The 18,070-nt window shown below is 37.5% G+C and overlaps 2 protein-coding genes across 7 annotated transcripts in view; both read right to left on the minus strand.

Annotated features, from left to right (window-relative positions):
* ap3d1 (adaptor related protein complex 3 subunit delta 1) overlaps window positions 1-4,176 on the minus strand; it is a 41,325-nt gene extending 37,149 nt beyond the window's left edge. For 2 of the 6 annotated variants that reach the window (XM_048183094.1, XM_048183091.1), the window contains exon 1: window positions 3,853-4,175. In XM_048183094.1, coding sequence (XP_048039051.1) covers window positions 3,853-3,948 — 96 coding nt within the window. In that variant the 5' untranslated portion in view covers window positions 3,949-4,175. Of the gene's footprint in view, window positions 1-3,852 lie in introns of all 6 variants that reach the window. The other 4 variants (XM_048183095.1, XM_048183092.1, XM_048183090.1 and 1 more) reach the window with 3 other exon arrangements.
* Window positions 4,177-4,788: 612 nt separating this feature from the next.
* Window positions 4,789-17,873, minus strand: hdgfl2 (HDGF like 2). The gene is made up of 16 exons (XM_048183096.1): window positions 17,655-17,873; window positions 17,010-17,086; window positions 16,257-16,395; window positions 15,999-16,172; window positions 12,573-12,695; window positions 12,388-12,456; window positions 12,126-12,309; window positions 11,858-11,942; window positions 10,434-10,740; window positions 10,213-10,343; window positions 8,774-8,841; window positions 8,604-8,674; window positions 7,683-7,784; window positions 6,878-7,031; window positions 6,661-6,784; window positions 4,789-5,773 (listed from the first exon to the last, which is right to left on the minus strand). The coding sequence occupies exons 1-16, from the start codon at window positions 17,724-17,726 to the stop codon at window positions 5,644-5,646; spliced, it is 2,010 nt and encodes a 669-aa protein (XP_048039053.1). The 5' UTR covers window positions 17,727-17,873; the 3' UTR covers window positions 4,789-5,643.
* Between the last annotated feature and the right edge of the window lie 197 nt (window positions 17,874-18,070).

Below are 18,070 nucleotides of genomic sequence, written 5' to 3' on the forward strand. Positions count from 1 at the left end.
CCGTCAGTCAAGTATGAAGACGAACTCAATGTCCTTCTCAGGCAAACAAGAGACCACAGTGTAAGGAATACCTTCCTTTCTTCTTTCTTTTCAAGCACTACCAGCATGTTCAAATATACCTATGATACCCCAAAATGATTTAACTCGAATATTCAAACATGCCAATATCAAAATTATTTGACTCAAGCATACATATGGTATCCAAAAATACCATTTAGGTAGGCAGCTCACTAGTTTCGAGACCCAGCCAGTGCTTTGGCTGAGTACACCTACCTCTTGTGGAAAACAAATATAGAGGTCTCACATGAAACCACAGGAAGAGAGCAAACAGACCAGTGAACACACACACATGCACAGTCTGACAGTTCATTCAGGAGGCTATGAATATTTCACGGCACTGTCCGCTGTTGGCCAGGTAACAGACACGATATCTAGGTACGCCGGTACAGGTTACATTGACGAAGCCTTGGTGATACCTGACTCCAGATGTTTGCAGATTAAACAGGGCCAGGAGACTAGAACTGGAATGTTAAGGCAATGAATAAAGCAAGTTTTAAAGATGTTTGTATTTGAATACATGACACTTAAGGTGTGATTAAAACACAGTTTGATATTCAGTTGAAATGAAAGTAGGTCACCAAAATAATTAAAATAATTACAGGTTTGGAATGACATGAGAGTGAGTAATTAATGAAAGAATTTTCATTTTTGTGTGAACTAACTCTTTAACATATTACATGTTATTCAAACCATTAAAGATTAGCTGTAAGTAAACATTAGATGATGGCCAAGGTAATGTAAAAATAGAGGAAAAGAGCAATAATAATTAAATGTTCAATATAAAGTTTTAGAGTGATAACTCGGACAGCTTGTTATCTTCATAGACGAGTGGGTGCGATCATGATTCTACATTTTTTGCCACACACTCGAGGCCGCATCGGACAATGCTGGTTGTTGAAGAAGGTTGAAACGACACGTTCACCATCTATGGCACATCAGAAACACGTGACATCAGTGTTGTTTACTACATTTATTATATTTCATAACACGTAAATCACTGACCTGATGTCTGCTGGAAGGGCAAACCGTTGACTATAATCAATATGAATCTCCGAAAAAGGGAACAGAATTCTGATTCCATTATTAAGTAAAAGAGGGGAATACTTATTTGTGATTATAAATGCTCACTTTCAAAGCATCTTGTTCCCTTTTTTTCCCCAAAGGGAGGGGCAAGGATGGAGCATATTGCACGAGAAAATTCAGCTTTGTCATTACTGGTGACCAGGCAGCCTGAGGCCTACTTCCACATCTCGCTCATTTCATCTATTTCAACCACAGATCACAAAATGAATGACAAGAAACCAGCGATTCTGATCCCTGATGCTGTGGTCAAACTGACACGTGATATATCAAAGACGACGGCTGCGTCTCAATACCTAGCCAGCTGCCTACCTAGACAACATTTTTGAGCATCACAGAAAAATTTGAACCGAACAGGGGATTATAAGCCTGTTCAAACATTTCAAATCAAACGTTTCTGGGCATCATGTGCATGTTTGAACATTTTGGCTTCATCTGAACAAGTGTTGTCACAATACCTGACTAAAATACCACAACAAAAAACTACAATAGTAAAAGTAATTGAATAATATGAATATCAATTGTTTTATGAATTTAAAAAAAAACACACACATTATCAACCACATTCGCTAACCTTTCACAATTCTGAACAGGTTGGTATAGGCATGGGTGATATGACTATAATCTTATTTCATGATGCGAGTAATTAAATTTTTTAAATGTAATTTTATATCACAATATGGTTATTTTTAAATATTTTTAAAACTATTTTAATATCTTTAAAATGAGCAAAGATGCAATCAATATGACAAATATAAGATACAATACAATATAAGAAAAATACAAATTAAATTAACAGTGCTTAAAAGTATTCAGGTAGGATACAGTAGGTCTATTTAACAATAGCATTCAAGTAAGAAATTAAACAATCAAATGTAAAAAAAAAAATAAAAAAATTAACTTATAAATTAACTATATGCTGATTCTATTCTTAATAAATATATAAAAGTTATTCAGTCAAGCAGTGGGTGATTTTCTCTTTTCTTGTGTTGTTTGATTAACATTATTCCCACAGACAGCAGCAGGTTTATTAGGCTGCTGTCACTTTAAGATCTGACGCACGGATCCTATACATTGGAACACACCCGATTTCTTTCTTAACTGTTTGCATTCAGTTTGACACAACAAAATGTGTTTGTGGATGGATACTTGCCAGGACTTGCATTTTGATATTTTTGACCATTTAAGAGCAATAATCTGTGAAAGAGAACTGAATTTGCGATGCTGTTTGAAAAGTGGCTTTCTGCATGCTCAATTCAGGTCTGAACCCGGCACCGCGAATAGCACTTTTGAGTTCTTTTTTGAGGCTTATTGCTCTTAATAACTCTTTTAACATCAAACACCTCCTGCACTTTATTTTCTCATGCGCTGTGCGTATATATTTTACCCCCTGCAGGGAGGAAGCAGAGCTCTGCACACATCCACACAAATGATGAAATATTGCTATTATTAGAATGTTGTAATTCTTAAAGTACCGCCAGTATTAATAAAATGTGGAACCATACCATTTTTAATAGCAGGGTATCATAATACCTTTCTAGTACCGGTATATCATGCAACACTAATCTGAAAAATTTCATTCAAATGTGTTGGAACTCTCAAACTGAACACTTGTAGGCATCATAAGCACATCAGAGCATTCAAATCAACCGTATATGCAAGTTTAAGTTTTTTGACCTGAACATTTTGTACGTTGTAGTAGGTGCATTTGAACATTTGATTTGAGCATTTGTTGCATCACAGGCGTTTTTATCCAGTTGAATCAAACATCAGCATCATATGTGCATATGAACATTAAAATTGAATCATGACCGTTTAAAAAATTTTATTAAAAGTTTCTTGGGAATCATATGCATGTTTGAACATTTTTGGTTCATTCATATCCATTCAAACGTGTTCGAACACTCGAATCGAACATTTCATGGGAATCATGAGCGCATCAGAACGTTCAAATCTAACACATTGTTTGCCAGTTCAACGTTCAACAAGAACATTTAGTGGATATTATTAATGTAGGACTAAACATGAACGCACTGAACCACGGGCGCGTTCGAATCGGACGTTTTTTAAATGGCATAGAATACGTGTTCGAACATCACAGGCATCATGGGCGTTCGAATCTTTGAATCAAAAATCGTAAGGGAGTTCGAATAGAACGCGCCTATGATGCAAAAACATGTCTCCTAGATAGGCTGCTCGCTAGGTTTTGTGACACGGCCAATCTCATGACACACATACGTGAGGCAAGCTATATTGAATTAACATCTGACTTTTATCGCACCGAATCTGTTTATCACATAAATAATTACGCAGTTCGTATAATAAAACTAAATGGAATCAAATGTGTATTTATTTGTCAGAATACATTTATATAAGTGTCTTAACCGTTAGCAATGCTAACTGGCCTCATCCATGATAAACAAAACGATGACAGACTGTTCTAACAACATTAACAGCTGTCACCTGCCACACAAGGGTTATTAAATCACTGAAATAATCATGTATTGTGTTGAAAAAACATTTATAGTTGGTTATCTAAGCACATTTGTCAGGTTATAGCCGGTTAGCTCACCTGAAATCAGGTGATTTTAGATCACTGACACGAGATCAACTTGATTCATTTATACCAGCTGCGTTTTATGTATATTTACAAAAACCTCCAATTCTGATTTTAACAATATAACAGGAAATAAAATGATAAAAGTGTCTCACCTCATCTTCCTTATGGTTCCTAATGCCACGTACTAAATCCTGCAGGTTTTTATCGAACATCCGATCGATGCTTCCCTTCACGATCTTCAGAGCCATGATGATTTCCCTCCTGTCCTACCGGACCGAACCGCAAACACGGACTTTATCTGAGTACTGACCGGCCCGCAGGAGCGCTAGTCTCTCATTCAGTCCCGAACAGCGGCCTGTGCAGGAGGGGTTTTGCTCTTTCTGTAAATGCTGATCTGCAGCGGACCCGTCTAGGAAATGGCTGACAAAATGGCGGACCGATCACCTGACTGACAAACCCATCCACACTGCAAGCGTGCGACGCGACGCGACGCTTCCCTCCGTGACGTTTATTCGGATTTTCACATTTCCGTCTTGATGTTGTGGTCACGGATTCATTTAATTCATTTTATTATAATTTTAGCCAAGTTTCATGTTGCATAAAACCTTACTTTCTAGAGCGTTTAAGTCAAATCAGGCTGTGTTTAAACAAAATAAATCTGAATGATATATAAAAAAATATTTTTGGATCATTTATATTCTATTATTTTCTATTTTCTTTATTTTATAATATTAAGTTACACTTTGAATTAAATAAATTAAACACATAATGCTGTCTAGACCGCAAGCGAGCGCGACGCGTCTTGCGTTCGAATGACGTCAGCGTCCAGTAGACCAATCAAAGCCTTTGTTTATATGAGCGACCGAACGTGTTTCCCTTTAGGCCAAGAGATACATTATAAAAAATTGTCAATAATTAAAATGTTACTGAGCTGTTGATTTACATAACATACGTTATTTAAATTACAATAATTATAATTAAATATATTATTATAAATTATATAAATATTAAGTAATGCCAGACAATGTTATAATGGGTATGTTTGGAACCGCATTGTTCCATACTAGGACTAAAAAAACAGTCTACACTGTGTAGTATGCACTAGGCAGTATGTTAGTATTTTATTCCAAACATGTCCAGTGAATATCCTTATAACAACATTGTTGGCCATCATGCGGATTTTATTATTTAATCCTTCACAGGTACTAAAAAAAGCTTGGACCAAGTTACATAGCACTAGAAACATGTTTATAGTAAGCATGATAAGCATGTTTTATGACATCCAAAAAAAAGAAGAAAAAAGAATAGCATTATTTGGTTCAACCTATGCAAATGTATGTTGTTGTGATTATTAGAGGACCAAACAACGGACAACAAATGGTAAGTCTACAAAATTTAGTGAATGTCCATAGAGTTATTGAAATCCATACCAGAGAGATCAGATGTAGATTTGTGTACTAATAATGATGATGAAATGTCATGATCTCCTGCTGTATGGCTTAGTGGGTGTCAATCAACACAAAACCAGACTGCTTTACTTTTTTTTTTCTTTTCTTTTTTTAACATTTTCCTTTTTTCATAAAAAACAAAAGGAAAAAAAAGTACTCATAAAAAGCAGCTACATAGTACAAGCACAGTCTTCAAAATACATTTGGGCTTCGGTGTTTTTCCCCTCCCTAGACGTCAGTGTGGTTCTGAAATAAAACGTTCCCCTTCGACTATCCAAATGTGGTTAGTGCAGAATCATCCACTTCGAACATTTAGATTAAGGCGCTTGTTTGCCTCATGACGTCTCGATTCAAAAGTGCTAATAATGTTCATATCACGTTTTATGTACAACACGAAAAACTCATGTAGGTCACAAAGGTGGGCAGACAAAAAGTAACACAAATGAATGAAGGAAGCCAAAGTATGTTTGTGAGCATAAAAGAGATGAACGCAGTTCAGCTCTCAGAAGACATCTGCTCGTCCTGTGCTCTGCTGTCCTCTTTTACGTCTGTGTCTTCTGTCGGATTGGGCTCTGTGGAGTCAGTTGTGAGTGTTTGCTGCTCTGTTGGGTCATCTGGATTAGGCCTTAGAGACAAATAAAACATTAATCAACGTGTATTTTAGATTAAATAGGCCATATATGTCTTTTTACAAAGTCTTCATTGTGTGTATGAATTGGTCTTCAAACTTGAATGTTCAAAAAAAAAAAAAAAACGTATTTTTCATTGTTGCATCACCTCTTTTTCCAGTCTGTCAGTAACGCTCTTTTTAGTTATGGTCTCTATGAAGCCCCTCCTTCCGAAAAGCAAAAAGTGCTCTGATTGGTCGGCTGGACCAGTGTGCTGTGATTGGTCAACCGCCTCAAGTGCATTTATGAAAAGCCACGGACCTTTCCATAACCGTGAACTTCAACAAACTACTAACGCAACTCAACCAGGCCTCGCCTAATTTTTTCGTGTATGCTTCAGGTGGGAATTATTTAAAGGGATAGTTCTCCCAAAAATGAAAATTATGTAATTTACCCACCCTTAAGTTGTTCCAAACCTATGAATTTCTTTGTTCTGCTGAACACAAAAAGAAGATAATAATTGTCGGGAACCAAACAATTGTGGGGCACCACTGACTTCAACAGCAGAATACAAAAAAAAGTCAATGGGGCCATCAACTGTTTGGTTACTGACATTCTTCCAAATATCTTCCTTTGTGTTCAGAAGAACAAAGAAACTTGTTTGCTCCCGGACGAAAACTCAAGACTACGATCAAGGCATTTTAGAGAGTTCAGAAACTTAAACTGCTTACTTGATATCGAGAACAACTCCCTTTGGAGTGACTTTGTGCTTTGTAACTTTGCAGTTGCTGTTAGAGCTTTTCATGCTCACACAGCAACATTACACACTAAAGAAAATGTAAAAAGATCTTGGAAAACTTGTGAACTAATTATTAAAACAGAACGAAAGGTGGCCGCTCTTTACCTGATGCCGTTTGGGGATTTGTTCTCATCCTGTTTCTCATGGTCTGTGGGTTTGGGATTGCTTTCGGATTCAGAAACGTCTTTTCTCTCACTTTCTGATTCTCCGTTCACTGGTTTGGAGTCGTCTGGGAGAAGGAAACAAAGCACAAGCAGAAAGCACATTTAAAAACTTGTTTGATTGCTTGAAATAATGTGGAAACGTTCCCGTTTCAGTTTACCTGTGTTTTGCGTGTCTTGCTCATTGCTTTCTTGGTTCTTTTCATCCGGTTTTGGTTTACCGGTCTCAATCTTGCCAATGAACTGGAGCTTTAGTTTATTGTAGACTGCGGTGGCCTTCTCCATCACTGCATTACTAGCTTTGTACCGGCGAATCTAAAAGACAAAGACAGTCAGAAGCGTGCAGGCTTTATGATGGGAATGCTATCTAATAATTATTTATAATTTAATAATAATTATTTCAAGCAAATGTTTACTTAAATTATGCTAAGTTCAAATTCTTGTTTCTCCGAAGAACAATGCTACAGCCAGTTATTCTGCTTTGAAATGTGCTTTCCATGTCAGAAAGACTGTTTTTGTTTTGGTCTGTGTAATCCCGCCCATTAGCAATTTACCCAATAGTATTTCAACATCCCTGGGTTGCCAGTTGGTGGAAAACACAGTGTATTGCAGACATGGATGCCAGCAAACAAACTACCAACCCACTTTAAAAGCTATGACCAGAGGCATATTAAAATGCAGATAAATATACCGTGTAAGGCTTTTTGCTTTCCATTTTTCAATTGCACTCGTTCCTGTTGCTTGTCCACAATCTGGCAACCTGCGTGATTGTCAAGTCTGAGGAGGAGGGGGCGAGGCAAACGACTCTCTCCCATATTTTGAATTTTGACTGCAGTACCCATTTCAACCACTAGCTGACAATATTATATACTGCACTTTTAAATAGTAAATCGGATTGCAAATGGAAATTCTCATTGACTTAGATATATAGAGTATCGTTTTGAGGTCTTCTGTAAATGCTTGTACCTTTTTGAGTGTGGCAATAACATCCGCATTCTTCTGCAAGATGTGAGTGGTCACTTGTACTGAGGCAAGCTCATCCAAAGCCTGTAGGCACTTCTCAATATCCTACAGATTGAAAGGAAGCAGAAAACAGAATGTTATCAGGCGACTCACACATCAGGGTGCTTTCACACATACAGCTGTTGCTAGAAATATATTAAATGTCTATATTTAACAGCACTTTGTCCATTTAGAGGTCAAGTGTGAACAGAAATCAGCCCTGGTTATTACAGAGCAATTTGGCATTGAATGAGTGGCTGAACTAGGATCATTACCGTTAACTGAAACTATTAAAACATCTTTTTTTTCATTGAAATACAGCGGAAATAAAATATATAAATTTTACATGAAAAACTAAAAATTAAAAATGTTGCATTGGAAACTTACTGAAATAAGTTGAAGCACTAAAAATATTAAGTGTAAATTACTAAAAAATTAAGACTGAAATAATAAATTAAACCTACTGTATATCTATCCAACTCAAATGGTTCAAAACTGTTTGAAAGTGTGATATCTTTAAAATAAATAAATTCCTGTACAAAAATAACAGTAAGAAACAGAAAAATTGAACTACTTGTTTCACTACAAATAATAAAAAAAAGGACGCAGGAACTTTTGTGGAGTGATTCAAATTAACAGAATGAAGTAAAACAAGCCTTTGAATCAACTGATTGACTGAATTGGACATCGTAAAACAGCATGCTTGACCAGAACCAATGCTCGTGTGAATACTAGACATGGTACCTTTGCTGTAAAATTGACAGAGTAACGTTTCCCAGTAATTTTAATGGCTTTCATGTGTGAAAGTGACTACTGATCCCGATGAAATTCAAAAGGTCATTTTAAACAAAGCAGAATGGGTAGGCTGATGGCATCGCTACTTACTGGGTTGTCAACCTTCAATGCAAACTTGATGTCTGTGTGGAGCTTCTGTAGTTTCTCTTCAGGTGAGGGTTCTGAATTTATAAAGGGTGATAGAAACGATAGTTAAAATCCGATCGACCATAAAAATGTCTCAAAAACGACTGAACCGCCATGAGAACGTTTCATGTGACCTTTTTTCTTTTCAACTTTCTTCTCAGGGTGACGCACCGACTTCCGTTTCTGCTTCTCAGGCTTAGGCCTAGTGGGAAAACGTGTTGTTATTCTTAATGAAAACTGAAACGATTCATGAAAATTCTTGAAATAAAAATAAAATTAAAGCTAAATAAACAAAAAAAAAACTAATAAAAATATAGCTGCGAGCAGCAGTTATCGGGGCCAAACACGAAAAGGAACAATGATGCATGCAAGCATGGCTGGGAGCTTCAGAGCAACTGCAACGAGTAATTAAAGACATTTTTAGATTATTGTAGTCAAAATGGCTACACCAAACACTGATCCCTAAACCTACACGTCACTGTAACCTCAGCCAATGAAACTGGTTGCAGGGCGGGATTTCCGCTTCACTATTTTTAAAAAAAAAAAAAAAAAAAAAAAAAAAAAAAAAAAAAAAAATCACTTCATGACATGGTCCCAATGACACATACCGAGTTTCGTAATGATATGGTAAATGCATTCATAAAATCCAGCTAATTATGACAAAATTAAAAATGGGCGACGACCAAAATTGCCGCTATAGGAAAACTGAATATAATTCATCTTTGTATGCTGAATCAAAAGAGACCAGATTTATGATTTTTGGGCAAACTCTTCAGAAGTTATAAGCAAAAATAACCATTTTTCATATCTTCTGACCTGTAGGTGGCACTGTGCCGAAGCGCTGCATGTAGCCTCAAGTCATGCTTGTGATGACATGTACCAAGACTCATCTCAATATGCTAAAGCATTGTGGAGATGTAGCCTTACATCTATTTTCACATGCTCTTCTTCAAATTAATTTGCACGTTATTCGAAAACGATTTGCTTTATCAAAAAACTTTGAATAACTTTTTGCCAGCATGGTCTGAAGATGATATGAGCTAATTTTGGTGAAAATCGGATAAACCGTCTAGGGCGATTTTGAAAAAGTAGGATTTTTAGAAAAGTAAAAATGGCAATTTTGTTTCTAGCCCTTACAGTTTTAAAGTTATTGGCACAAACGTAAATGAAACTTTGGACAGTTGATGAAGCTAGATGGATTTAGTTAAGAGACTCCGAAATTGATGTTGTTAATGTTCAGACTATCCTCTATCAGTGTGCCAAATTTTATAACTTTCCCGCAAGCGGCTCTATGGGCTGCCATAGACTCGAGAGTGGAGAAAGCCGAAGAATAATAATAACACTAACGTTTACAGTAGGTGCCTACACACCTTTGGTGCTTGGCCCCTAATGACAAAAGCACAGTACAAAATTACTCAAATTAAAATGAAAACTTAAAATACAAAAATAATAGAATTCAAATAATACTAAAATAACACTGGTGGGAAATACTGCATACAGCACTGTGAGGCACACAGCCGATTAGAGTTTTGTTAGCATGTAGCAATTCTAACAGTGCAATCCAAACACATACCTCGCTTTGTGTTTCTCTTCTGATCTCTGTGGCTTCTTTTCTTTGATCTGCCTCTCTTTTTTCTCTTTCACCTCCTTCTCTTTCTTTTGCCGCCCTTTGTGGCTGTCTTGACGCTTGGCCGATTTTTTCACCTAGAGAGGAAATGCAACAACCCAAACGCAGTTAGCATTGTGAGAAACAACACTAGTAGAAAGAGTTTTGAGAAAGTTCTGTTGACTAGCCTCTGAGGGAGGTGGAGAGTCAGAGTCTGATGGAGCAGGGATGGGGGGAGGTGGAGGTTTCTTGGATTTTTTGAGAGGGTGATCATCCACTTCATCATCCGAGCTGCTGCTGCTACTGCTGCCGCTACTGCTTCCTCTCCTAGCCTTGGTCTCCTTCTCTTTTTTCCTTTTTTCTTCCTCCTCTTTCTCTCGCTCCCGGAGCCGACGGAGCTCTTCTGCCTCCTCCCTCTTCCTTCGCTCCTCCAGTTCCTTCCGCCGCTCCTCGTCTCTCTTTTTCCACTCACTGACGCGGTCCGTCCCGCTGTCGCTGTGCAAAAAAAAAAAAACTCAAAGTCACCATCCTTGTGTTCCTCAAATTCACAGAATATTTGGATGGAAATTGGACATATTAGTCTGATGAAGATGTTATTAATTTTTCATACTTAAAATTAAACAATTTGTCGCAAATACGCAGCAACAGCTTTTGTAGATTTGAAACTTTTTGATGTCACACAGATGAAATATTATATGTAGTTTTAAAGAAACAGTAGCCCAAAAATGGCTTGTTTAAATCTAAAGGTCAAGACGAATATTCGTGCGAAAATTTGGTTGCAATAAACATTTAGATCTGAATGAACGGCTGTTAATGCATCTGTTCAGACTAAAGAGAGCATTAGCATTCTGTCTATGTGACAGATTTTTTTTTCACGTCTCTTTTCCACCACACTGTGAAGAAAATTGGCCAACCAATAAGATTTGCACTTTTGATTACATGCCCAGAGTCACTGCTGTTAAATTAAATAATCTTAGAGAAAAGCCACAAAAATGGCTTGTTTAAAATCTAAAGGTGCATCAAATGTTTGGTGCAAAAATTTGGTTGCGATAAACATTTTAATTTGAACGAATTGGCTGTTAAGGCATCGGTTTAGACCAACATGAACATTCGTATTCCATCAATGCATCGGATGTTTTTTTTTTTTTTATAGACACTATTGTAGTCTCTTTTCTACCGCACTGCAAAGAAAACCGGCCAAAAAAAAAAAAAGGTTCACGCTTTTGGTCACTTGCCCAGAGCCGGTGCCGTTACATTTAAGTATGACTTGAAGGCGCTCATGAACACTATTTTGCTAAGGGACAGTGAATAGCAGCATCTGGTATAGTGTCAAAAACAGAACGTTATACACCGCTGTATTTTTGCTTTTCCGTAAGCGCCACCTACTGTCAGAAAGTGATTTTGCATTTTCATTCAGCCCATCTACCATTCTTTTTTGCATTTGTCTGAATTATGTTGAACTTTCATGTTGGCATGAACAGGCATTAAGGGTCCAAAAGAGGGAGGAAAATTGTCAGATTTAACTCATTTGTAATGGAAAACAAAAATATTAACATTATTAGTGTAAATGTATATGTAAAAAATGCTAGAAAGGAAAAGAAACCAAACTCACCTATCACTATCTGATGAAGAGGAAGGAGCCCTTTCCGGAGCTGGTTTGGGTTTTCTTCCTCGTGGCTTTGGTGGAGGTTTCTCCGCTTGGAAAATGACGCAAAAAGAAAAGTGTCCTTTAGTATTCTGATGTACTTGTCTAGGATTCCTGTTATCCGAGTGCTGTCTCAGGTAAAGTTTCCATCCACTGTATTACTATTCAACACAATTACTCAACCATTAAAACTAATTATAATATGTGCTGGGTTCACGTTGCAAAGCGTTCTCACCTTTCTTGCGCCCTTGTGGGGCTTTCCTTGCAGGAGGCGGTTCTGAATCGGAATCGGATTTGGATCCGGACTGCGATTCGGATCCAGAGACCGCCGGCCGTGGCTTATCGTCATCTGAATCGCTCCTGGCGGCCCTCTGATCTGACTGGGAGCCAGAGTCTGAATCAGAGCCTGATGATGCCTTCTAAGATGGTACAAAAACAGTACAACATCAGGCAAGTATGTAATTATAGATGGCCACATGTCAATGAGCTCTTCTCACCTTCCTCCTGCCTCTACCAGCTGGCTTTTTGCCACCTCGACCGCCCGACTCCTTCTGCGGTGTGAAGTCCTGGAGAACACATTAGTAACTCGTTAATGCAATTTTTAATTGCATTTTTGTGCAATAATGAAGCCATGAGGTGTTTGAGCAAATTCCCAACTCAGTACAATTCCAGACAGGAATACCTGGTCGCTGTTTTTGCCGGATTCAGAGTCAGAGCTGGGTGATGGTTCTGGTTCTGAGGGAGATCCACTCTCCTCTCCATCTCGATCACTGGATGATGCCCGTGTTCTCTTCACTGGTGGACGCTGCAAAGTTGTTGTTATTTTTATTTAATTAATGTAATTTATATATATATATATATATATATATATATATATATATATATATATATATATATATATATATATATATATATATATATATATATATATATCTTATTCATACAGTTACAAAGTCTTGAGCTGAGCTGAAGCTTTCAAGCATCAAAACAGACACAAATGCACCATAATTCATATGAGTTTTACTCTAAGTATAAAGCAGGAACTCCATTGGATGTTTTGCCTACCTACGTACATCCTTTAAGCCCAAAGTATACTTTGGTTTTGCCGTGAACACAGCCAAATGCACAGCCTTTCAATGAATACTCTGTTTGTTAGCGTGCACAAACTCAGGTGCTTGACACATGCGTACTAAAAGGTTTCATCCCTGTTCTTCTCTCTAGGGCTGTCACTAACAATTAATTTGGTAAACGAGTAATCAGTCGATTATTTTGACGATTAATCGAGTAATCTGATTTTTTTTGTGGTAATAAAAATAGATCCAAGCAAAGACCCAAGCCTTTAAAATGACTTAAAATACATATATAATAACAATGAGGCAATGATATTTGGTTCAAATAAGTATCAAAAGTGAGTAATCATATGGTTTTATAGAACAACACTGTTACAATGCATATTATACATAATATAAGCAATCAACTTATGTACATTATGTATTATAACAAATGCCTGCAGAGGGCGCAACAGCCTGGTGTTGTTACACTTTACAGCAGATCAAATCCTTGTTTAATATTGGCCAAACGACATTTAATTAAAATGTTTACTTAATCTTTAATATTTGGCAACTTCTTTTCACGATGAACAGTTTGCATATTTAAAAACATATTGATGTATTCTCCTGTGTTAAATCACAGCGTTGTATTGAATAGCATTATGCTACAGTATGGTTTTTAAATGGTTTTAATACATCATGCAGCCTTAAGGTGCTCTAGATTCAAAAATTGAATTTATCTTGGCATAGTTAAATAACAAGAGTTCAGTACATGGAAAAGACATACAGTGAGTCTCAAACCCCATTGTCTCCTCCTTCTTATATAAATCTCATCTGTTTAAATGACCTCCGAAGAACAGGCGAATCTCAACATAACACCGACTGTTATGTAACAGTCGAGGTGTACGCCCCAATATTTGCATAATGCCAGCCCATGTTCCCAACATTATGAAAGGGATTACACAAGGGTAGCCAGTAACGTCTGGAGCTGCACACAGCCGAATCATCAGACTAGGTAAGCAAGAACTACAGCGAAAAATGGCAGATGGAGCAATAATAACTGACATAATCCATGATAGCATGACATTTTTACTGATATTTGTAAATTGTCTTTCTAAATGTTTCGTTAGCATGTTGCTAATGTACTGTTAAATGAGGTTAAAGTTACCATCGTTTCTTACTGTATTCACGGAGACAAGAGCCGTCGCTATTTTCATTTTTTAAACACTTGCAGTCTGTATAATTCATAAACACAACTTCATTCTTTATAAATCTCTCCAACAGCGTAGCATTAGCCGTTAGCCACGGAGGACAGCCTCAAATTCACTCAGAATAAAACTTTAACATCCAAATAAATACTTTACTCACATAATTCGAAGCATGCATACAGCATGCATGACGAACATCTTGTAAAGATCCATTTGAGGGTTATATTAGCTGTGTGAACTTTGTAAATGCGCTGTAATATAGTCGACAGCTCGTGTGGCAGGGAGCACGCGATTTAAGGGGGCGGCAGCGAGTGTAAATCAGTGCATTGTTAATGATGCCCCAAAATAGGCAGTTAAAAAAATTAATTTAAAAAAATCTATGGGGTATTTTGAGCTGAAACTTCACAGACACATTCAGGAGACACCTTAGACTTGTATTACATCTTGTGAAAAAGCATTCTTGGGCACCTTTAGAAAACTGTCTAATAATCTGGTTCATGGATTCTCGTCCGTGAAATGCACCACCTCAATTGCAATCGAGGATTTTTAAAAATTGAGTACTAGAATTAAATCGAGGAATCGTGACAATCCTACTTCTCTCTAAAAGGTATTAGCAAATTTCTTTGCGCTCTTTTAGGGCCTGTTTACACCTGGTCACTTTTTACTGATCGGACAAGCTATTCAATTTGTAAAAACTGATCCATTTACACCATTTACTCATAAATGTGAATCCAATCTTCAATACCAACGCTATATGCAAATTCAAGTTCATGTCAACGAAAGCAACAGATATGAGCTGCATTTTATTTAGTTAATATCACGGACCATCAGCACTGGTAAGAACATTTTGTCTCACTACATTTAATGTAGATGATTGTGTGTCGATGCCAAACTTTCAGTTTCGTTTGCGGTAGTTTTTTTTTTGCGTGTCAGCTTGCTAAAGAGATTCTCATCTACTCATCTGTGGTGAATGTGCACCGTCATATCTGGCTACCAACACTTTTTTTTTTTTTAACCATTTTGGGAAGAGTAAAATTTACTTATGTGGCTCCAACAACCAGATGAATTTACACTTGTCCAGTTTCATCTGGAATGCGTCTCAGACCACCTCCTGAAGTGGTTTGAGTGATCAGATTTAAATCCATCTCGAAAGCATTTTGGAGGGTATTTACACCTCGTCTTTTCATGATCCAATAACTATCCGATCAGAGAAAACGTATGAAGTGACTAAGCGTAAATAAGCCCTTAAACTAGAGTTGCATGTATTTATTAACCCCTTCACACAAGTGATCATCAATGTGGGTGTCTATTGTTGCATCTCCAGTAGTTTTTTGATGTTATTTCAATTAATCCGTCTTGTTTACGAAACAACAGGCTGAGCCAGAGTCGCCAGTTAGTGGAAAAACGAATTAGTGCAAAATAATCTGAAGCGCATGAGCAATGTAAGCAGACATAGTACGTGAGGTTAGAAAAACATGCAGTACGTGTGCAGGTACAATGCTGATGGCGAAATTACACCACAAGCACTGTGTGCACCCTCTAGCGCAAATATAAAATATGTATACTTTGGGCTTTAGCCGTGACTACATACATAACATAGAAGGACCCTAGTGCTTAAATAAAAACTATTTGCAATACACTGATTCCTCTACAACCACTAACACTCTTCTATTTAACACTATTAACATTGTGATTAACTAAAACTATGACATTGAGAAATACAAAGCACCTGAATGTATAATGCATAATACTGCAGGAGAAAAGATAAAAATGACAAAATAAATGACAATGAGGATAAACAACTGATTTACATAATAAGTGATCATGTTGGCTTGTTTCGTGCTTGGGTACCTTTGCAGCAGGAGCTTTCCGCTTCACCGCCGGCCTCTTTTGATCCTCACTCCCAGAGTCAGAATCATCACTTCCCGTTTCATCTTTCCTTGGTACCACTGCTTCCTCTTCTGCATCTTCCGCATCACTTCCCGCAGCAGGTTGGTTGTCCTCGCTGTCCGATGAGGATGGAGCCTAAACAAATACATGGATAATGTGTCAAATCAGCATTTGGTATCATGAAACAACTGAGTTTTTGTTGTAGAAATTAATTCTTACTGCAGGTGTGGTATAGGAGGCATGAGGGTTGTTTTGGATTTCCCACAAGCCTTCATTGAACCCTTTCCTTTTGTTGGGCTTCCCATATCGGTCTTGGTACTTTTCATACGCAAAAAGGTCCTTGGGTGCAAGGAATGCTCTGAAAGAATAAAACAGAAGCTGAAATCAGAATTATAAATATAGAGTCACAATGAAATGAAAGCAGAAACAAATCTCTTCTTTCATATTTTGATGTACATCCGAGTGTAACGGATTTTCGAAAATCAATTATGTAGGGTGGGACTTGGTTCTGTGCATCAGTTGTTTATTGGATTTTGAGACGTGGGCATTGCACTCAAAAGTTAAAGGATTGAAGAATCCTTCATTTATCACCAGAGAGAAGTCTGCCATTTTACTGGAAGACTGAGTTATGACATTTTGAATAAACAGTACAAAGTCAAATCTTTTTCTTTTTTTTTAATAGAACAGATATGGTCTGATCATTGGCGTGACTTCTAAAAAAAGGTTCTTCCAGTGCCACCTGTTGACTTTTGGGGTCAGATGAATTTTAATTTGTTACTTCATGGCAGTTTTAACAGGCAAGGTCCCACCATGCTTTTTAAAAACACTGCAATTATTAATCAACATTAATAAACAGAATAAAGAGAAAACAATGAGGGTAATGCACAGCTCATAACAAGATCTAAAATACTATTCTGTATCTATTTATCATCATTAACATCCAGGTACTCATTAAAATCGGGGGATACGTACGTTTCGTGAGTCCCGAAGAAAAAAATGGGGATCTTATTAGGTGGTGGTTTGACAGCTCCTTCAGCAACATCTTCAATCTGGAAGAAAAATACAGCCAAAATAGTACAATATGTTGATTACATGTTCTTCAGCAATGAATCTACATTGAAATTTGAAGTTTTACATTATTAAACACAAAAATTTGTTTTCTACTTTGCACAGGAAAGTATCTCCATGTGTAAACATGACACTCACCCCCACCCCCCCTCCATTACATTTTACATGTGATTGGGCAATGTAAAAGTCTCAAGTCTAAATGAAGTAAATATTCATATCATCCCATTATGCATCTAAAGACGATTCCCAGTGAATAAAATGCAAAATTAAACAAGACTTTATGTTCACGCGACCTTTGCTGCTTCTCCAGCAAACAAGTTAGCAAGCCAGCTAGCTTCATACATTCATGACTAAGGTAAATAATATGAAACAAATACATCCAATAAGAAGCCTGGACTCTAAAGTGATAGATAATACGGGTTTGTCTGCAAACATATATTTGGTAAATCGCCAGGCACTGAGGTAAAGCTGGTCACAGTGGAGCTGGTGGGGGTGTGTGCGCTGGATGCAGCGCGAGCCGTGCGCGATCTCCCCCGCTGCTGCTCTTACCCGGGCCGGCCAGTGAGGATACCCCTTCATTTTAGCAAAGACAAGATCCCCGGGCCGGAAGTTGTGCGGCATCTTGTCCCTCTATGCACCGCTCCTCGTTCTGCGTGTTTGTGGTCGTCAGTGGTCCGTTTTTCAGGCCGAAAGAGAGTCCTGCTTCAGATACAGTAGGTGAGGAAAGGCGGTTGGTTTCTGCAGCGGTTTCCGCTCATTCCATTTTTTGTCAGCGGAAGTCCCGCCCTCTGGGGACCGCTGATTGGAGGAACGGGCTGGCACTCTAAGCGTCCACCAATCAAAATGTACAATGTGTACACCGATAAAGACTTCAATTTAATAGTATTATATTAACAATCGCACTGCTGATTATAAAATTGTTGAAAATAAAATTGGGAGCTCATAAAAATAATGTCATATTTTCT

This window comes from Megalobrama amblycephala, linkage group LG2, assembly GCF_018812025.1.
Source record: "Megalobrama amblycephala isolate DHTTF-2021 linkage group LG2, ASM1881202v1, whole genome shotgun sequence".
NCBI lineage: Eukaryota > Metazoa > Chordata > Actinopteri > Cypriniformes > Xenocyprididae > Megalobrama > Megalobrama amblycephala.